The sequence below is a fragment of the Ornithodoros turicata genome, chromosome 5, assembly GCF_037126465.1.
Source record: "Ornithodoros turicata isolate Travis chromosome 5, ASM3712646v1, whole genome shotgun sequence".
In the NCBI taxonomy this organism is placed as follows: Eukaryota; Metazoa; Arthropoda; class Arachnida; order Ixodida; family Argasidae; genus Ornithodoros; species Ornithodoros turicata.
Genome location: NC_088205.1, coordinates 37,534,247 through 37,556,747, shown reverse-complemented (window position 1 = coordinate 37,556,747; position 22,501 = coordinate 37,534,247). Strand labels below are relative to the sequence as shown.

Here is a 22,501-nt window from a genome sequence, read left to right as displayed (position 1 = left end):
CGTAAACGAACTTTGTTGTTAGTAACTTAGTAACATTGGTAACACCCATTTCCGCTCTCGCGTTACCTTGGTGGCGTCAGAGACGCTAGGCGCTAGCGCTAGTTTGTAGTTTCTGGTTTCTTCGTTTCTTCCTTCCTTTGGAGTGGTCGTTTACTGTGCTGTGCGTGCCTCGTGTGCTGAAATGTTGGTGTTGCATGCAGTTTTGTGAACATTTCTCTTGCAATTTCAGGATGGTTGCCAAAGATCACGAAAAGTCTAATCATAGGCCAGACCTCTTTTATAGTATAAACGAGAGACCCGTAGATGATATTTCCTTGGACTTCTTTTACAAACCGCACACAATTACTTTGCTGACTTTTTGTATAGGTCTGCTGCTTTATTTCGCGTTTACCCGGTAAGTAATTCTAATGTCGTTGTATGCCTGCCATTCGGTGTTATAGGACATGAAATCGACGAGAGAAATTACAGAGAGAAAAACACTTGGCGAGCAGGCAGCATTATCAGTCCTCGCGCGATCCTCTATGCACATGGTCATTGCGTGACTTACGTTATGTGTAATGAATAGAGTGCTAGTAGATATGCACTAGAAACTCATATGTATGCAACCACGCACTGAAAATATTCGGAATGTGCAGTAAAAATCCTCAATATATGCAATGTTTTTCATTGCTCTTGGTACGAAAGCAATGCACCAAATATTCATTTTTAAAAAAGTGAGTAACTTATTAGGGATAACACGGTAAAAGAAAGCCACCTTCGTTTTCTTCTGCACACAACAAAGAATACTTGTGCTACAGATATAAATCATGGAGCTGAAGGCTTTGTGTTCGTGATAGATAAAATGACGTAAACACAGGCTAACTGGTGGACGAAACCTATGATGAAACAAGCATGAGCATGGGCAACACGAAAAACATGAACATACGTGTACGTTCCTGTTTTCCATGCTCAGGCTGGTTTCGTTATGGCTTTGAGTACGGCACTGTATCATGCTTAGGGTGGAGAGCTGGGCTAGTTGGTAACTTGACATGACTAATGAGGGACACACACACACACTTGTCCCTGTTGTTGTGTGAGTGTCTCTCGCTCTATCTTAGTCATGCATCATGCTGATTAAAATGCGCCTGTCTTCATAACGATAATGTGGCCAAGCGGCTCTGCACGCAGTGGAGGACTGAGCAGCTAGCATGTGGGCTGAACACCACACACCACCAAAACATCGAAAATATTCAATTCCGACCAGAATTTTCACAAAACCAACCATCCATGAAAAAAGAAGTAAGCTCTCGCACCAGAAAATATGGCAATATATGCATTTTTATGCACTTTCATGTGAAATATGCCACAAGGTGCAAAACATGCATTTATATGCACCATAGAACACTTCAGATTGGTCCCAAACCAAGACCAAATGTGTTTTTTCATCGTCCAGATACGAAACCATATCAAGAAAAAACATGCATTTGCATGAAAATCTGAGCTCTAGTCATGAATTTGGTACATAAATGTGGAACATGCACTCTTTCGCAGTGGGTGCAATACCTATCTTTCTTTCAATGCCATATTGGTTTTTTGAAGAAGTTAGATCAATATCACATTTCTGGATCAAGAAGGCAACTGCTGCTTGTTTAATTTTCCTGGTGCATAATAGTTTAATGCACAAAGAATTGTGATATGCACATTTAATATACAAAGTTCGCGATTTGGCAGTGTTCCCTGTGGAAAGCGTAAGGCCGATAAGGCACACATACATTATACAGAAGTGACAGAACTGTTAATCAAGGAAGGAGTGTACAAGACTTTTGGAGCAGAGGAGAAAATATGTGACATGTGCAATATAAATCAAGGCTACAGCTTAGCCCTGTGTTCGGTACTGAACTACATAATTATTCCCAGCAACAAGCCTGTTAGCTGAACGGCTGCAGCAGCACTGGCAGCTGATGTCGCTCAATATGAAAACAAAAGAAAGAGAGGACTCCGACTTAACCTAACAAACAAACAAACTTTAAGCAGACGTTTCGCCTGTCATACGACGGGCATCATCAGTGCAAGACTGAGCGGGAGAGCCGACAACCAGTTTCTATTTAAGGAGATGACAGTATTGTTCGGGAAGGGGGCCACGGTTTTTGTTACAATGCAAGGGATCAGCGCGTATGTGCCACGATTCCAGGAGCTTCCTCGGTCCCAGTCTTTGCTCGCATGCCAAGGTCACCGTGTTATCGTAGTTGAAATAATGCCCCGTGTTCCAAGAATGCTCGCTGAGTTCGGTCTTGAGCCGTGTGGCATGTATTTCGTTCCGGACGTCGCTCTTGTGTTCTTTTATGCGGGTCCTTCTTTTCCGGCCTGTTTCGCCAATATAGCACATCTCCTGCTCAGTCTTGCACTGATGATGCCCGTCGTATGACAGGCGAAACGTCTGCTTAAAGTTTGTTTGTTTGTTACCTTAAGTCGGAGTCCTCTCTTTCTTTCGTTATGTCATCTCCCGGCTTTTGGAGTATTTTCGCAATTTGAAAACCTCTATGAGGATCAGAGGCGGACTGGCAATAGACTTTACCAGCACAGTCCACAGTTTGTTTTGTTGTTGTTTTTCGCTTTCTTCTTTTGGGGTTTGGGGGTGGGGGGGCACTGACACATGTAGGCTGCAATGGTACCCAGAACGGTACATTTCCCTCGGGAATAAGTCTTGCAAGTCCCCCCTCCCCCCATTTAATTCTGCAAATTTTTGCGAACCGAACTTGGAAATTTGGCAAGTAAAGGTCACTCTTTTACCCCACCAATATGAAAAAGCTGAATTTACTCAAATTTGTGATAATTGACAGCGATATTCAGGACCTATCCCACCCGAAAAAATAGCCGAACATCACGGTTTTCGGAGCAGCTCAGCATAACGTGCGATGACTTTTTGAGCGCAATCGCTGTCAGTTCGACGAAAGGAGATCGCAAACCCAGCCCACACGGTATAGTACAAAAAATGACAGTTCCTGAAATTGGGAGAGGGAAGGCATGATCCCAGCGGAAGCCGGACGCGATTCTACGCTGGAGGTGTGGATCGGGTTTCCAACCTCCTTCGTCGGGCCGACGAAGGAGGTTGGAGGTATCTGAAATATTCAACGTGCGCTATCCTCTGGGAGCTCCTTAGAGCATGATGTTCGGCTATTTTTTTCCTATGGGATAGCTCCTCAATATCGCTGTCAATTATCATTAATTTGAGTAAATTCGGCACATTCTTCAAACTCGTGGGGTAAAAAAGTGACCTTTACTTGGCAAATTTCTGATTTCAGTTCAAAAACATTTACATAATTAAACTTACGTTACATGACATTCACATCAGGAGGTGGCAAAAATCTAGTACGAACAAATACCATTCACCACACGATTCTAGGTGGTGTAGTTTTTTAATCTAATTCAATTACACGTTTTCTGGGACACCCTGTATGTAGCGCACATGATATTGCACTTCCATTCTCTATACGGTTATGAGAGGATGCCAATAGAGGGGAATTCACATTGAGGTTTTGGGTATGTTCCAAACGTGGTATTCAGTCATGTGATACCGTACATAGGTGCATCTTGGAAGTGCAAACAAACATTTATCAAATAAGGTAACGTTCCTTTCAGTTTGAGGAAGTACACAGGATGAAACTCATAGTTTTGCCCTGCACTCTTTGTGTTTCGTCTTGTGTCTTCCCTCCAACTCAAGGAAATGTTATATTATTTGAATCTACACCAGCTTGCTTGCATTCTACTTTTATGTTCTATATTTATCACTTGAATACTTAAGAAGTATGTGGGTGTGGCTCCAGAGTCCAAGGACAATGTGGGAAATGTGCACATCACCGCCAAATATTCTGTCCCATGATGAAGGAACGAATAACCGACAGACTATCCCTTTTATCGATTCTGTCCCATGTTCAGCTAGGAAGGTTAAGTTGTGCTGTGCAAGTGCATTGTTCTAAACACTGTGGATATTTATTTGGTGGTCAACAGCCTCCTCACAAGATGTCACTCACAGTATTTCTTCTAGGCAAAAATGTGATGGTACACACAGACACCACTCAATGCTGTTTACTCTTTGCGTGACAGACTCAAGCAACAAGGAGAATATTTTCTTTGCAAGTCCAACTTTTTTTTAAAGTATACTGACATTCTAGGGTGGGATGTAGCCCATACTTGTCCTGGCTTCTAGTAAGATCCTGTCCATCTCTTCAAACCAGAAATGCTCTATTGTTTCTGGTTTTAGTACAAGGACACAACCTGCTAGTAGTGTTCCCCCTAGTGGCCATCTCATGACAGCTAGTGACAGCTCGTGTTCACAGTGTCTGATAGTTTGTGACTTGGTAGTAGGAATCATGTTCACAGTGGGAAAGTTAAAAGCTCATGTTTACAGTGTTGTTGTGATGTTCATGGTGCCATGTGTTGTGATGTGGGAAAGTTAAAGTGCCACTACAGACTAAAGAGTAATGAAAACATGGCTAGGCTTTTGGCTTGGCTTTTGAGACTTCGTTTTGTGTCTGTCCTTTCGTGTTCCCTAGTCTCGGGGTTTTACATTATGCATAAAGAGTAATGTTTATTTTATTTCATGTTATAAATCAATCTCTTTCAAAGACTCAGTACACAAAATATAAATGCTGTCGGTGAACATTACACAATTTCACAAATTTTCAAGAAGCCTGCAAAACTTGATAGTTTAGAATTCTTCATGAGTAGATGGTGTTACCTTGAGTTTTGACGTCTATGTCCTTGCGTGCACACATTGCTGGTCTCCGCTCTCTGCCTCACGTTGGAAGAATTGTAGCTGTGGTGAGGAGATGGAAATTATACTTGCACGTAATACAGAAAAACAATATTTCGGGAGAATGCACTCTGAGTCACATGGAGTGTAATGGCGTAAATTCGGAAGGACACTGGAGAAACCAGGTTTAGTGTCTCCAGTGGAACTCTGAGTGGCATAGCTGCCGTAGCACAACAAACAGTGGCGCAGCTGCCAATTTGCATGCTGCATAAAACTGATGCTAACGCTAGACATCTTTATAGCTTCACAGTGCACCTACAAAAGTGTGTTTTTTTCTTTTTGCTTTGCTCGTGGATTTAACATGTACGGTCATGGTAGATTTGCGCTGTAACATATACACCTTTTTCCCTGTGGTAAACGTGATAATAAAATAGTTGTTGTCCAGTGCAATTTTATAGTCCCAGTTTCTTTTTTGTCTGCCACTGTCTTTTGTTTGATAAATCATTGAGGTTAGTGTTCATCATTTCCATAGATAGTGTTAACTAAATATCAGTCATGCAGCTATTAAATTGCTCTGTGACTACACATAAGATGTAACGGCATGTGTGTGCTCTTTTTTATGGCCCTTAGTAGCTGTGTGTTCCATGCTTTATGAGGCCTTCAAATGCAATTAAGCCCAGTTTCACTTGTTTTCATAGAGATGATGACCAACTAGAAGATAACATCTGGAGTGGTATCTGTTGTGTAGTCTTCTTCTTCCTCATCATCAGCATTTTAGCTTTTCCAAATGGTTGGTAAAGATACACGAGTGAGGCAACCAAATGAATGCACATTTCATTTCAGGACCTTTCACCCGACCACATCCAGCAATATGGAGGATGGTGTTTGGTGAGTAGCCACCATCATTGCTGTAAATGTAGTAATTTTTGCAAGGACCTATACAGGGTGCCCCAGAAAACGTGTCATTGAATTATAATAAAAAAACTACGCCACCTAGGATCATGCGGTCAACGGCATTTGTTCTTACTAGGTTTTTGCCAACTCCTGATGTGAATGTCATGTATCGTAAGTTTAATTATGTAAATATTTGCGAACTGAACTCAGAAATTTGCCAAGTAAGGGTCACTTTTTTTACCCCACCAATGTGAAGAGCATGCCGAATTCACTCCAGTTCATGATAATTGATAGTAATATTCACGAGCTATCCCATCGGGAAAAATAGCCGAACATCATGCGTTTCGTAGCACCGGACAATAACGTGCGACGACTTTTTAAGCGCAATCGCTCTTAATCCGACGAAAGGAGGTTCCAAACCCAGCCCACAGAGTGATAGTAGAACAAGTGACAGTTCATGAAATTGGGAGAAGGAAAGTGCGATCCCAGCGAAAGTCGGACACGATAAGCCATATCTGTGTTATCTCTTTCTGCGATGCAGGTGTGGGTTGGGTGTCCAACCTCCTTTCGTCGGACTGACAAAGATTGTGCTAAAATTTTGTTGCGCGCTAGCTCCGTAGAGCATGATGTTTGGCTATTTTTTCTGATGGGATAGCCCCTGAATATCCCTGTCAATTATAATTAATTTGAGTAAATTAAACACGCTCTTCACATTGGTGGGGTAAAAAAGTCACCTTTACTTGGCAAATTTCTGACTTCAGTTCGCAAAAATTTACATAACTAAACTTACGTTACACAGCATTCCCATCAGGCGGTGTCAAAAACCTAGTAAGAACAAATGCCGTTGACCGCATGACCGTTGAAAGCAACTCGAAAAGACAAAACTGCTTTCTAGTCTGACAATATCTTTACCAAAACGAGTTAAAATCCTGGGAAAAAGGGCCCAATTGGCTCAAAGAAAGCCTGTTTTCTCCATGCAGGTCTCAGTGTGCTCTACCTAATGGGCCTGCTCTTCATCCTCTTCCAGAACTACAAAACTGTCAAGTCTCTCATGTTTTGGTTCTCCCCAGACCTGCGTTCTTTTCATATTGACTCTGAAAAGGCAAGTTGCCCATGAACCAAATTCCCAGAAGGGATATACATTGGTGGTATCTGCATCTTGGAAATATGATTTTCATATACTGTATAATAATTTTGAAAATGATTTCATTTCAGCCAGTTTAGCGAGTACTATTCTTCTGCTAAATTAAAATCAAGCTAAGTAAGTGATACCCAAGGAACTCGATGGTGTAGGATTAGTCTACTGCGAAATTAAGGTCCCGTGAAACACCCCCCAAACGTGTGTCCATCCAAAATTAACCACCTACACAGTATGTTATGGGAATTGGAATTCATTAATCAATGCCCTGACATAATTTGAAGCTTACTATGGGCTTGCTAGATGTGAATTTTGGGATAAAACTGACCACAGATGCGGAGCAAATGAGAGTGAAATGTTCCTTGAATTTCTACGTATTCTTAGAATGCACGAAATTATCGCCGTTGTAAGGAGATAGACCAACCAGGACATTTTTTTCTCGTTAGATACCATCTTCCGTGTTGGGTTATAATTAACTGTTGACATATGACGCCTGGATTGAGCTTCATTTGGCCATGTGTTATAGTGTACAGTGCCAGAAAGTGGGGGCACAAAAGGGAAGTCATTTAGGAACGTGCCCCAGATGTAGGTAGATTGAGGCCATAGGCGCCGACTGCGGAGGGGGAGGGGGGGCTTGCCCCCCCCCCCCCCCCCCCCTGAACTTACCCAGGAGGGGCCATGCCCCCTCTGGCAAACACACTCCAGCTGACACTCAAGATGAAAGTTTCGAGCGATATCCTACTTCATGCGAGCAATTATGACAATCCAGTAAAAATTTGCCTCACAACGTCACAACACTGAATTCCCGACACCCTGGACGAGCTCTGTGCATGAAAGGGGGGGAGGACATTGCAAGGTGTCGAACCGAAACGTTTTTCGTTCCGGTTTTATCATCAACGGTCCGGTACCGGTTCTGCTCCGGAGCAAAAAAATAACAGTTTATACCAGTTTTAACCGGTTCTGCTTCTGGTGGACATATTCATTCCCCAGAAAAAAAATCAATGCTGCAAAATGTAAACCCGTTTATATGCACACATCGTATTTAATATTAATAGGCAGCTGTGAAATTGGTAGCTCCTGGTTCCTGTAGGTAACTGTCTGTTCAAATAGGCTTACTCTTTTCTTGAAGCGCATGATACAGACGGACTTGTTTGTCGTGATGTCATACGTAAAGTACTCTCTTGCTGGATTGGTGCGATTGCGTCCCATCCGAATGCCTGTTGCTGCTTGCTCGCCAGCAAGCACTAGCGCACGAGTACGACGCAAATCGAGGAACACCTTCACTCAGAAACGCGCTCGACGGCATTCGCATGCGCTTGCCTCGCGGATACGTGGATGTATTCAACTTCGCTGCTCTCAAACAAGGGACACGTTGCGCGAGATTACCGATAGAGAAGCCGTTTCGCAGCACCCTTGAGTCGCACATTGGTTGAGAGTCAGAACCGGTCACATGTACGTCTAAGTTTATGTGCGCGAACGATAAAACGTTACAAAGGGAGCCTAAGGGTCATAGTATACCGACATACATTGCACCGTAACAGTAACCAAAGTACCCATGACATGACTTCAGAACACACAAAGACAATTTCATTCGCCTACTCGTAGTCCAAACCGGCCAAGTTTTTGCTTGGACCGAAAACCATAAAAAAAATTTTCGGTTTCCCTCCTGAGCGAAAAAAACGTATGCGGTATCGATTCCGTTCCGGTTCGCACCAAAATAGCGTGTTTTTTTTCGGTTTTCGGTTCCGGTTTTCGATTCGCTCCGACACCCTGGGACATTGTGCCCCGGCCCCCTCCGGCAGACTGAAAACTCTCCACCTATGATTGAGGCCATATTTAAATCTGGCAAAGAATGTATTTTGCAGTTAGAACAGCAGCACTTCTAGAACACAAGTTCTTAGCACAGTCCTTTACAAGGCTGCACACAATGTTATTTTCTCAGTGTAGAAGCTTGTAGTTATCTGATGGTTATTCTGCGGTTGGCAGGAGTATGGAGTCAACTGCTCGGACGTGTCATGGGAGCGTGTATGGAGTCATGTGGATGTGTTTGCATTTGGACACCTGTTCGGCTGGGCAATGAAGGCAATGCTAGTACGCCACTATGGTATCTGCTGGACTATCAGCTTCACCTGGGAGATAACAGAGGTGAGCTTTTAAGAAGAGGACGCAACTTCTAAACAAATTTCCTTCCTCAAAGTGTCTGTACTACACGTGGCTCGGTTACTGGAGAGTTTAACAATATCACATGTCAACATAAATTGGGTGCACAGTGAGCTGTTGTACATGTACTGCTTGTGACACAGTTGTCTGAAATCAGCACCCTGTGGTTTATCCCATCTCAAACCTTGAAGAGTTGCAAGATCATTAATTTCGAGTAAGAAACACGTGCAGCATATGGTCCAGCTTTAAATACATTATTGGAACAACGTTTTTGTTGGCAATCAATGAAATATGGGCTGCAGAACTACTGACAGGCAATTTCAGACAACCGTGTCGCGAGCAGTACATACAATACACCATACCCATTTTGGCTACCTGACATGTGATGTAGTGGTACCTCATTTTGGTAAACCTCTACAACTGCTTCTTTATAAACTATGTGCACTGCAGTGCACCCACAGTTCAAACACGGTTGTGCAGGGGTTTTCAGCCCGGGAGGGGAGGGGGATTTGAGGGTGTTAAGGGAGAATGACACCCTGCAACATTCGCTTCCAATCGGCCCTTTTGCGCACACTCTGCATGGTAGTATGTCATTCATCATAGGACATCTCCCTTGTCAGGAACGCCTAGACTGTGTATCATGTCGACTCCTATGTGCACATGTAACTGCAAGGGCTATTTACTTTCAATTTGTATGTGTGCATTGCATTTGTGTTAATATTTAAGTCAATATTTGTGTCAATTCTGTTATTCTTTGAGGAGAATTGCCCTGGATTCACATAAGTATGATGTTACATTGCAAGGGAGGCGCTTGCACGCAAGTGCCTTATTTACTGCCTGGGCAGGGCTGAAGCTGAAATGAAGTGCAAGTTAGTGAGTGAGACAGCGTGTTGTTGCTGCACATTCATACTGTGAGGTATGTAAACTTGTCAGAATGAACACGACGTGAAGCATTGGACACTGCATTGGGGTAGCTGCTCTACGTGTTGTGTGCAACAACGGTGTTGCAGCCGGATTGAAGTGAGTTAGGCAGTGCGTTGTGCAGTTTGTGAGCTGAATGGATTGACACGGTGAATTCAGAAGCTCAGCAGTTAGTGGGAAACAACTCAACATGTTGGGTGAAGCAATGTTGTGAGCGTGAAATTACGTAAAATTAAGACTATGTAATTTATTCTACAAAACAAACCATTGTGGTCAGATCTAAAGTTCTTACTGCCAGTTGTACCAACCTCGGCGTAAGACGTCGCTCCCGCAAGTTTGGTTAATCGCTTGAGCTCCCTCACACCACACTCAGCGGAAGGAAGCCCGCAGCTGCGCGTTGCACCAAACCTCACGTGTAAGACCCAGTCCTGGCTAGGGAATTCTAGGGATCTTTGTTCATCTGCATTGAGGGTCACGTGCCGTTTGCTTTTTAAGGTCACATGACCGCATCACGCCTCGCTTAGCAGACGACATCTTTGTTATGCTTTATCGTCTGGTGACAGCATACCGATTTGCAGCTGGATGAATATGTGGTCCAGGAAAGAAAGTAGCGATGCCAACTGTAGCTCAGTAAATAATAAATCCATGTGCGCATGGTAGTAAGAAGTATTTATTACACAACGACAACACAGCACGGCGGAACTTACTAGAATGATCTGCACTTGTGCAGCTTAACTTTTTCACAGGCAAGGGGAATGGGACCACAGAAATACAATTTTCGAAAGAGTTCGTAAGGCAGGGTCACGGATGACAATACAAATGACGAAGTAATGCTGCTTCCACAGTGGATATCGCCGGCTTGGGTGAGCATGAGGAATGACACGGTTGGATGTTCCGAGGTTGTGCTTTCACCCCATTTTTAGTCGTATACATCCCTGTACGACATTATTTTACTGTGCTTAAGCCAGCACACATTCTGTGCACCTAAAACTTGGGTGCGCACACACAAACACCTCACAGCAGCTAACATGGTTACGTGATCTTGAAAATCCAGATGTATGCCCATCCTTATTGTCAGATGCATCTGTATCAGCAGAAGAACCACGGACACTATTCGTCCTTGTAGTAATGACCGAAAACCATACGTTGTCGTCTTTGCAAGACTTATTTCAACAAATAACCGATAAAACAGCCGATGGCATAAGCTCTGCTCCGCACCAAGAGCCGCCGACAAGGATGGTTCCGCTGATTGGAGGTTTCAACCGAGTTCGAGGGCAGCGCTAGTGTTGTGCACGTTTAGTGCAACACTCAGAAACAGGAAATGAGCTCTGCTTGCTCTGTGAACTTGGTTCTGCTTTGAGCATTGTTGGTGCAACTGGGTGATAAAAACCTATGTACCATCCTAGAGCAAGTGAACTTAAATGGGGGATTATGTTCAACAGTAACCGCTATGCCCGTTCATCCACTATGTCGGCACCTCCACTGGTAGATGTTATAGCACATTCCATGAAACTGCTTTGTGTATAAGACAGCAAGGGATGAATGTCCCGTCTCTTTGGATATCTTGCAGCCATAGCTCGGCATTTCGGGCCTTCGAAACTCACGATCACAATCATCTGATAAGGCGTGAGTTCATGCCCCGCTACAAACTCGTGGAGGTTGACATGGCATATCAGTGAGCTCGATCATGCAGCATATTTGTGCACTCACCGAATGACATCACACTTCTAAACAGAGCAGGTGTGATGTTATCTGGTGAGTGCGCTAACATCCGGCATGATCGAGCTCACCGATACGCCATGTCGACCTTCACGTGAGTTCGTAGCATGGCCCGAACTCACGCCTTATCTGATGATTGTGATCGTGAGTTTGGAAGGCCCAAAACGGCAAGCTATGCTTGCAGCAGTGGATGAGGTGGATGATATGACCCATTTTATTCCCCACATGCCAGTAGGATGGAGAAAACCAGCGGCATGGCCGAACAGGTTAAAATGTCCACTCACTCGTGGTAGCCAAGGTTGTGCTGAACTGGTAGGTGGTGGGTTCGAATCCCACCACTGGTCTGAGGTTTTGCTTGGTTTTTCCAGCAGATCTTCCAGGCAAATGTTGCACTGTTTCCCTTGAAGTCAGCCCAAGACACATACTAATCCCCCCTCTCCATCTGTCCAAGTCTGTCATCATAGCCACAGTTACTTTGCAGCACTAACACTGAATTAAAAAAAAGTATGGAGGAAGTCATTATGGCTAATATGAAAATGCAGAACTTTGCTGGGTTATGGGGGCTAAATTAGCTTGCATGATTGTGCGGTGAAATTAGCAGCAGCAAAATAAGAGAGAGAGAATAACACAAAACGTTTGGAGTACTGTGGGACATCGGACCTTCCAACTGAAATTTAAACAAATACAACTCAAGGCTGATGATCAAACATGGTCAGATGTAAATGTCTCGACAAAGTCCAATAAAACACAAGTGTTCTACCAGAACAGCTTAAGAATAAATCTGCCGCTTGTTTCATTTGACTTGTGCAAGCAGGATGAAACAGGACAGGAAGAGGAAGTACTATGATGTCTGTCACCTTATTTAATGCACCTATTTATGCAGCATTACAAAAATGCCATCAGCTTTTTCTGAATCTGTTAGTTATTGAGCTCTGTGTGCAGAATCCTGTTATTGCATTTCTAAATGTTGTCAGTCAGTTAGCACGTTTTCTACTCTTCAAATACCAAAAAGCTAATTCCAGGACTGAGCTCTTTATATGTATAATCCAAAAATATTTTTTTAGTTTTCCATTTGTCACGAGCAATTGATGATTTCTGTAAATTCTATGGTTTCCTTCCATAGTAAAGCATTTGGCTAATAGGAATCATGTGACCTAGCCTTTTCACAAAAACTAACAAATCATGAACATATGGGAAAGCTGTAACATTTTGATGTAGTTGTTCTCAATAAAAGTCTGCAATCAAAATGTATTTTTAATTAAATTCTCTCATTATAGCTATTATAGAACTGAGTAGCTTAATCATTGTGTATGTACTATGTAGTTAATAGAAAATTATCAGTTATGGGCATGTTGTACCAGGAGCAAAAATGTCACCATAATAGGAAAGAGTATCGTGGTAAAAATTACCAGTGATATGGAATCACAAACACGTTTGCAATTAATGTGCTGCTTGTACAGCAAACCTCCAGGTGGAATAGCACTATGCAAAGCAAAAACTTGGCTCTATAACTGTAAATGTTACATTATAGTTCCATGTACCCTTGTGCAGATGGCATTTGCTCATCTCCTGCCAAACTTTGTGGAGTGCTGGTGGGATGCTCTTGTACTGGATGTGCTGCTATGTAATGGCCTGGGTATCTGGCTTGGCATGGCTATCTGTAGGAAGCTGGAGATGCGCACCTACGAGTGGGAAAGCATCAAGTAAGTGTATCAGTGAGGCACCCATGCTACTTCAGATAAAAAAGAATTCCTTTGTGGTAGTTGCAGAATTACTTCTGCAGAAAACCATGCAAAGGCTCTCAATTATTTTTTTTTTTTTTTCTATTTTGTACTGTTTTACTGTAGAAAATGTTCATGTTCGACAACCTGGAACCTGCATGAGCATGTTAGAAAGAAACTAAGGAGGTGATCTAAACTTTATACAAGAGAAGAAAAGTGACACATGAACAGTGTAGGTTTTTAGTTGCAACTTAGGGGCAGTTTGGACTCATTACAGCCGCATGTATTCATTATGAAAAGGACCATGAAACCACTACGCAGACAACTGTAAAACCACAAGTTCAAAACTAGACGTGACGTGACATGGCTGGCATCAATTTCAGTTTGACTCTTGCATGGGGCATCTCCTCTCTTTCCTTCCCTTATGCACATAAGTGCCTGGGGACACAGGTGTTCGCGCTAGCTGTGGTCAGAATTTTTTAAAAATAGGAAAATGCCTCTTCTTTTCAATTACTACAATAATTGGTGATATATTATTGGTAAAGTGGACGACCTTATGGCACTAGCGACCTCCTGTAGCCTAATTAATTTTCACTAATGAACATTTTAATTATGAAAAATAGAAGTTCCGCCCAATGACAACATCTCTTCCCTTTGGTGCACTTCTGCCAGTGTCGTTTTCAGAAACAGGATCGAGCCAATATAGCGTGAGGAAATAGCTCCAGAAAAATGGTAGATTTGGAGGCCATTTTTGTTGCTCCCCCATAAACACACTTTTCCCTTGTCCAAGAATGTGATTGAGAGATCGTTCTCCCTTGCACTTAAAGAAATGGTCGCATTGCTTCCACTCGATTTCAAAACTGTAGTGTCACTTAATTTCTCGTGGACCACTCACTACGGTATCGAAAATATTTTTGATGCCGTGGTGAATTGTCCACGAGGAATTAAGTGACACTACAGTGACAACCCACGCGAAATACTGGTGTAGTTTGACTGTTATTCGACGGAATACATGACAAGAGCAGACGACGGATATTGAGGGTATGCCGGAATTCCCTCGCTGGAAAAACGAGAAAACTTCTGTAAGCAGCCAACGATGGGACGCCTTCAAGAAAAGGAATGTCGTGGACGTGTGGGCATCTCATAGAGTTACAGAGCATCTGGACGGCGCCTTTCTCCTCTGCGCGCTGCCCTCTCGCTCCTTCGCTGACGAAGTGATGTCATGCCGCTGGAGCTTCTGCAGCCGTGGAGGTAATCTTTAAAATTAGTTTAGTTAAAAATCTGAGCATTTTTGGAACAAAGAAATTAGCCAGCATAGACTGTTGGCCGATGCCGAACACAGTGGTATCAGTTTCATAGATGGGTTTCCAGATGCGACCGTCCCTTTAAGGAGAAGGGAAGGCCACATTTCTGGGGACCAACAAAAATCACCTTCAAAGGTGCCTTTTTCCGGGGTCATTTCCTCGCACTATATTGACTCGATCCCGCTTCTGAAAACTGCGTCAGCACACCAACAGTTGTTGTCATTGGGCTGAACTTGAACTTGAACTTGAACTTGAACTTGAACTTGAACTGAACTTGAACTCATTGGGCTGAACAACATTGAACAATTACAAAGTCTGCAAAACTGTTGAGTTGTGACCAGAGAATTTTCTTGTTTGTCATTTCAATATGTCACAAAGTAATAAACCCAGAGCGCATCATTAATTCTGTGCTTGCACAAAAGAAGCGATGAAAGATGAAAGTCACTGAAAAGGTTAGCCAGCTGTAGGGATCGAACCCACATCTTCTGGATTACCGGTATACCGGTAACCGGATTACCGGATACCCGGTAATCCAGAAGATGTGGGTTCGATCCCTACAGCTGGCTAACCTTTTCAGTGACTTTCATCTTTCATCGTTGATTTCTTAGGCAATTTGAGTCTGTGTTGTATCTGTCCCTTCTATGTTGTTCCAGCCTCAGAACATCAGTTTCTCTCTTGTACAAAAGAAGCGTTTGCCTGTTCTCTAGAGCTCATGTGTAACATGCCCACAATGACCTTTTGCAGAGATATCCAAAGCACAACAGGGAAGATACGACGTGCTGTCTTGCAATTCACTCCAGCCAGTTGGACGCATGTGCGCTGGCTTGATCCCCATTGCACTTACATGCGTTTCCTGGCTGTGGCCGAACTGGTGGTCTTTTGGCAGGTGACTGAACTCAACACCTTTTTCTTGAAGCATATTTTTGAAGTTCCTCCAGACCATTCCCTTAGCGTGGCACGCCTCATACTGGTTGGTCTCATCGTGGCACCATCACTCAGGTAACGTACGTGTTCTCATGTATTTTGACAAAGTATTATTACAACTCACTATCTTTTGTAGGCAATACTACAGCTATGTGACTGACACACGATGCAAACGAGTAGGAACGCAATGCTGGGTGTTTGGGTAAGTTGTAGTAGGATGTGACTTGCTACATCTACTTAGAAAACTGTGAAATGCATCGTGGAACATTTTGTTGTGCTAAGCTACCTATAGCATGCGTACATTGTTTTTCGTTATATTTGTTTATCGGTGTTCTTATCCAGAGTTGATTTAGCTTAGATTTTAGATTCTGATGTGCACATTTTCCCGCAAACTTTCAAACCCGGAACTGTGTGCACGTTAAAATCGAGTGTGATAGACCCCCCAAGCTGACCTTGCCATGCACAACACATGCTCAGGGTGCAACAGGGAGCCGGTAGATCATATTCTAAGGCAAGCATATTCAAAGCAAGCAGCTTTAGGACGTAATGCCTGTGAAGGCATTACGTTCTAATGCCTTCAAGAAGTGATGTGGAATTTGTGTCATAAAATCCAAACTTAGAAAGAACTGGGAGGCTCAGTTTTTTTGAGTGATGTGCATTTATCTAAGATTGTAATGCAGTGTGGTGTTGTGTTTGTTTTTAGGGCCTATTGATACTTGCATATGAGTGTCTCCCAGGCTACAGTACTGCAGAAATTCATGGTTCCCACTCAATTTTAGTACAAAAATTCAAGGGTCTCAAGGACCTTTTGATGCTCAGCCATCATTTTACCTGAGATGTACAACATAGTTTATGGCCAGGACATACCATAATACAAGGGTCGTTCAAGACTTGTTGACCGAGTTGACTTGCGAGTTGATCTCCCGAGTTGATCTACCGAGTTGATCTACCGAGACTTGCGGGTTGACCGAGACTTGTATTTCTTTAAATACAATGGAAAATTCGGGACACACCAAACTATGTCAGTATTCACCATGCGCATCTAGACACCGCTGGCATCACTGTGGCAACTCTTTGATGCCTTTGGTGTAGAAAGAAGTGGGCTGCTATCGTAGTCACTGAAGGACATATTTCTAGAGGGCTTCATCTGCGTGGAACGTCTTTCCTCCAAGGTGCTCTTTAAAGGGACGGTCTCGTACAGCCGGGGCGATTCCGAAACTTAGCCAAAACTAGTTTCACGAGTACTATACACATACAACCGTCAAAGTTTCATTCGGAATAACCAAGTAATTTTCGAGGAATTTGTCGAAATGTGCCGTAAGAGCAGACGACGAAAGCTGCGCTTCTCTCGTGCATACGTCACGTATGACGTGGGCATACGGGTGCGTCGTCGTTGTCATGGTAACTTGCAGAAGCACCTTGGGTTGAGTAATCCCCTTTGCTCTCGAAATGGGGACACTCAGGCATATACCTCCGCGAGCGGAGAATGTAGTCCGAGCATTGACTGTGGGGTCTCCCATAATGTGGCACACAATCGGATACGTGGAAGCTAAGTCACGTGTTTTCTTTCAGCGAGTATTTAATGCGGTTTTTAAATAAACACGTACTCCTTCTCCATGTACGTTGTCAGCGACACTTCATTTCGAAGCATGATCAGTGTACAACGGGGAGTGTAATGGAAGCGCGCGTAATATATTTTTGGTCGGAGCTGTAATGCGACCGCGCGCGCCGATGGCCAGCGACTTCAGGTTTGTGATCGTGGATAGAGTTGTTCTTCGACTTTTAACTTGTCTCTGAGGATTAACATAATTGTTCTGAACCACCATGCTTGCCACTACTTAGAATGCGCGTTTTTCACCTGACTGAAAGAAAATGTACGAGAGTTGCCACGGTGCCCAGTAACTTCTGAAAGTCGTCTGCTCACGCCGATGCACTAGCGCGCGCAAAAGCAGACGATTTCTGTATCCTATCACGGACTTACCCGCAGGGCGATGTGGCCGTTCTTATTGTTGCCACAGATCGCGACATGCTCTGCAATCTTTATCAATTTAATTCGGTTATTTAATAACTGTGACATGTTTTGTCGGGTAAATTAGCAGTATTCCATTTTCAACAAAGGGCAATCGAATGGTACACTTTATGAAAGGGGCAGGGGGTACGAGACCGTCCTTTTAAGGGACAAATGGTAATAGCTTGGGGGCTAAATCTGGGCTGCAATGCGCATGGGGCAAAACGTCCCAGCACATGGCATTGTCATGAAGAATAATTATCCTACTGGAAAACATCCCTGACCTTTTCTTGTGAATTGTGTTTTGCACGGCACCCTTTATCAACGTGGAGTAGTGCTGGGGATTAATCTTGACCCCTTGCTCTAAGAAGTCCACATGGATGACACCCTGCATGTCCCAGAAGACAGTTCCCATGGACTTGGCAGCAGATGGCTGCATCTTGCTTTTCTTTGGTGGTCCCACCAATGTCCCACCATGCTGTCCCACCAATGTCCCACCAATGTCGCCATTCCATGCTGCTGCTTTTTCTCTCTGGAGTGAATTGATGCATCCAGGTTTCATCACATGTCATGACTGATTGCAAAAATTTGTTATCCTGGGATTGAAACCAGTTAGCAGTTGCTCAGAAACCTTCTGTGACACAAGTGAGGTGTTGGGGAGCCCACCTTGCACAGAATTTGCAGAACAGTAAGTGCTCATGAATGATCGTCTCCACACTGCCAACACTAATATTACACTGGGCTGCAATATCTCCAACTGTTACTTGCCGGTTCTCGAGGATGGCTCACTCAACGCCTGCAATGTTAGCTGGCGTAACTGCAGTCGGACGAACGTGTCCATGTGGCTCATTCGTCACCATATACCATCCTTCGCCAAACTGTCTGCACCGTTCATACTTGCTTCCCCTTGACATGGTTTACGCCCCGTACTGTACCTGAATATCGAATCGAATGGGAAAAAAAATGCAGAATACCGAATCGAACATCGAATATTTGTGCAAATTTTACAATATAAGCCTTTTGCACTAAAAGTTTGCAATTTGTAGCCCATGTCTTTAGTGTATATTTTTCTGCCTTTAACTGTCACAAGCGAGACATCTGAATCTTCTGTGGGAAGCCCCTACTCCTTAATTTTACATTATAGTGTTTCCGGCTTTTCAGCTGAGTCTGCACTTACTGGGATAGTTATCTTGATTTCAGAACTTTATGCCATGCAGTGGCATGTTACACAGATGAGGCTGTAATAGTTTCTGAGCATCCACAGGTCACATGTGAAACAAACAAATTGGTGTCCTGCCTTAGCTTTGCCATGAACATCCTTTAGCTTCTTTGCTTTAGTGTGCATGTCTCCCCTGGGGGTGTTGGATTGCTGAAATCTTGAATGTAAGGGATGTCAAAATTCCCTGACGGCGCCACTAAAGCGCATGTGGGAGGGACGCCGCCCGTTCCTCAGTCGAAGTGTACACAATTAACTGGGCTAACGTTATCACACGCTAAACAACAACGGTCCGCCTGTCTTGTGTTGGTCCTGCAGTAGCGCTTTTCCTAAAGCAAGCTTCACCTCATGAAGGGAAGCATCAGGTGAAGCCCACGTTTGGGGTGATGGAGTTCATGTTTGTGGAATAGACGAATATTCGGAAAACCGAATATTAGATATTCCATTTGCGAATCGAGTACTTTGAGTGATTTATGTTCAATTCAAATTCGAGAACTCTAATATTCGCCCACTCTACCTGTAATCTTTGCAAAATATCAGCTGGTTTGACGTTCTCCTCCACTGGGAACTTGATCATGCATTGTTCCACAGCTACAGACACACTGCTGCCGCTTGTTCATGTGCCGCTTACCCGAGAAGGATTGCACTTCGTCCTTCATAAGTTTTATTCTGTTACAGTTACTCACTGATTTTTCTCAAGCAGAAGTCTCGATCAATCTTGGAGGGCACCTGTAATTATATACTACAGGTATCGCACATCAGAATGGAAGGGGACTGCACAGCGATCCATTCACAAATGTGGATTGAGGACTCCTGGATGTTAAAGATCATAGGATAGACAGGAAGCCTAGTGAAACAATGGAAAGCACTGTTCATTTCTCGCACTTCTGGCTACCATTGCTGCTGTGCCTTGGAAAACTATAGCTTTGTCTCTGGATAAGCAGAATTTGCACTGCAGCTCTGCATGAATAAAAAAAGATGCAAAATCAGGGATTTTCAAGGACTGTAAAAAATTCTGGGGTTTTCCCGACATTGAAAACATCATGTCGAATTCGACCAGGGGGAACCATGCAAACAGTATAAGAAAATTACTTGTACAAAATCCACATAATTGTACCCTGTAGCCGCTCAGCTACTTCCAACTCTGGTCATAGCATTGACAAAGAAAATATGCTCCCTTTGACTTGCTATTCACACATGTTTCCACTTGTGCTAACATCTGGCATGACACTGGAACTAGAACCTATACGCACATCAGAACAACAGTGTCTTTTTGTTGTTGAAGCTCTGTAGCAAAGCTAGTATATTGCCAAAACTTGCATCTCAAAAGAAGCAGAGTGTCTAAAAAATACATGACCAAACTTTCAGAAAGCCTTTTGAAAAAAAAGAAAAGAAAGAAGCAATTCAGTGTTAGCTCCATGAAGCAGCTGTGGCTATGAGCATTGTACAGATGGAGAGAGGACAGCAGGAAGGAGTGGGGGGACAGGGGGGGTTAGTATACGTCCTGGGAAGACTTCAGTGGGAACTGTGCCGACATTCGTCTGGAAAACCTCGTACAGCACAGCCGGTGAAGCCCATGTCACCTCCCAGTCTTGGCGTGAAAGCTGGACACATCGAATGGACTCTGTGAACATTGTTAGAATCTGGGAATGAAGACTTTTGGGGGTCTACATGAATGTATGGTTACTAGGAAAAGTCTTTTACCCCCAAAGTAGTAGTAATTTCTCTGCTGTTGCAGTGCCATCATGATGACTGAAGCCATCATTTGCATCAAGTTTGGCTTGGAGCTATTTGCTCAAACACAGATCAAGAATATTCTACTCTGGCTCTTTGTACAGGTGGGTCTATGCTATGTCCACAAGAACACTTCATAAGGAACTGTATTTCTTACAGTTCCTGCTGAGTGTGCTCTGTGTATACGGCTGCGTTCTGTGCGTAAAGCCAGAGAGGGAAGAGGTTGAGGTCACTGGAGATTGCATAGACAAGACGTTGCATGGGAAGAAATGTGAATGACTGTGTGTGTGAAAATAAATAGTTGTCTTTACTTGACCTTATTTCCACAAACATCCAACATCCTAGCAACCTAGTTGTGATGTCAGTCATCACTAAAGAGCCACGCAGGGAGAAGCATAGACACAGGTAAGCTGTCTGCGCTTGGCCGAACAAGAAGATGAACGGCACAAATGCTTTACAATTTTTGCCACACACAAGTCAACGTTAGGTTTGCATGGTATGATGGACGCTGGTCAAGTAACTGTAGCTGCAGAAACGTTGGCTTTATCCTTTAGATGAACATCTAATGCTACAAAAACATGCTAATGTTGTCATGAACAAGTACACACCTTCAAGTAGTGCAGAAGTCATTTTAGCACCCTGCTTTCTTCCTATAAAACTGTTAATTAGACCAGTAAGATGCACCATGAGAAGTAATTAACACCACAGAGTCATAATTATTGCAGAAATTAAATTTAAAGTATGCCGCAAAAAGCGACTATGTGCAATGGTGGTGGAGAGCAGTACCAGCCTGTGATCTGCCTGCGACCTCGCGCTGACACTACAGGGTCCGTGCTCGCTGATTGGTTCAGAGAGATGTCTGCCACTTGGCCGTTCGGGGCTCTGAAAAAGCATTGCTCCTAGCTCGGTCATGATTCAACCGCTCCTTCTATCCCCAATTCTCATGGGGAATTGGCAAAACTGGTTTACGGCGGCAAAGGGACAGGGCGCTGACCCCCACTGACCAGCGAACCAGAACGCATAGACTCTGTAATGTCATCGGTGATGTGGCATCATGCTTCTCGTTATACCCAGGGTGGCGAGTTAAAGGTGAACGCACAGAGGTATGTTTATGAGAGTTTTTTCTGGGAAACAAATTGCACACATCAAAACCTTTCGTGCTACACGGTAAATTGACACACACACATTCATCAGACGTCGTCATCTGAAATTTTTGGGGATGGCCCTCTGTACTCCTTTCAAGTGCACATGCATCACACAGTATGATTGTAAAGCGAGGTTTGAAAATGCTGGCGTTCTGGAGAGGCATCCAGACAGAGGCGGATCGAGTATTGTATTGATGGAATATTGGATGGATGGAATATAACATGATGGAAAGTATTTTTACAACGGTCTATGCACATGACCTTGAGGCAACGGAGGGGGTTACCTCCGTCTTCACTAGATGGCACAGTATGGGAACGACAGAAGTGGGGACCAGTGGGAAGACTGCATGAACGGTGTGATCTCGTTGGTCCCACTCGGGACCAGTTTTGGTGCTTTGTGCTACACATATGGATTTGTGTTGGCGTGCACAGAGAGTGGTTCGCTGGAGAGCTGCTGGGACATGACGCGTATGAGAAAAAGATTCATTGTTCTCAGGCTGGAGCACACAAAGGGACAAACACAACACTTGCCTCAAAATGATAGATAGAATTGTTAGGAAGCAAGCAAGCTGGTGATATAGATCCATACTGAAGAACCCCCGATACGAGACCCCTTTTTCCCCCGTGTCCCTTTTCTCGGGGGTTCTTCAGTACGGACAAGCCTTAAGGTGCTGGGGACATGAACAGTTGAAATACGGCAGTTCCCCATATGGGGCATGAAATCATCGAGGCCACCTGTATCAAGAATACTGCAACCTGTGTCAGCAATCCGTCACTATAACTGACTCAATATGAACTAAAGTTCCTGAGTTACATTAATAACCAGGAATGTCATTAAACCCAAAGATTTGTTTAGAATGTATTGATTAGGTGGTAAATGTGCAT

The 22,501-nt window shown here is 43.7% G+C and overlaps 1 protein-coding gene across 2 annotated transcripts; it reads left to right on the top strand.

Moving 5' to 3' along the window:
- Positions 1–96: 96 nt before the first annotated feature.
- On the top strand, positions 97–20,781 carry LOC135394368 (phosphatidylserine synthase-like). Of its 2 annotated transcripts, XM_064625086.1 has the most exons (10): positions 98–394; positions 5,431–5,522; positions 5,576–5,620; positions 6,607–6,728; positions 8,751–8,909; positions 13,116–13,267; positions 15,334–15,588; positions 15,650–15,715; positions 20,476–20,575; positions 20,631–20,781. In XM_064625086.1, exons 1-10 carry the CDS (start codon positions 195–197, stop codon positions 20,748–20,750), a joined length of 1,311 nt encoding a protein of 436 aa, XP_064481156.1. In that variant the 5' UTR covers positions 98–194; the 3' UTR covers positions 20,751–20,781. The 2 variants fall into 2 exon arrangements, with proteins under 2 accessions (XP_064481157.1, XP_064481156.1); XM_064625087.1 differs by lacking the exons at positions 20,476–20,575; positions 20,631–20,781 and adding an exon at positions 19,416–19,726 and having other exon boundaries at positions 97–394.
- Positions 20,782–22,501: the final 1,720 nt, after the last annotated feature.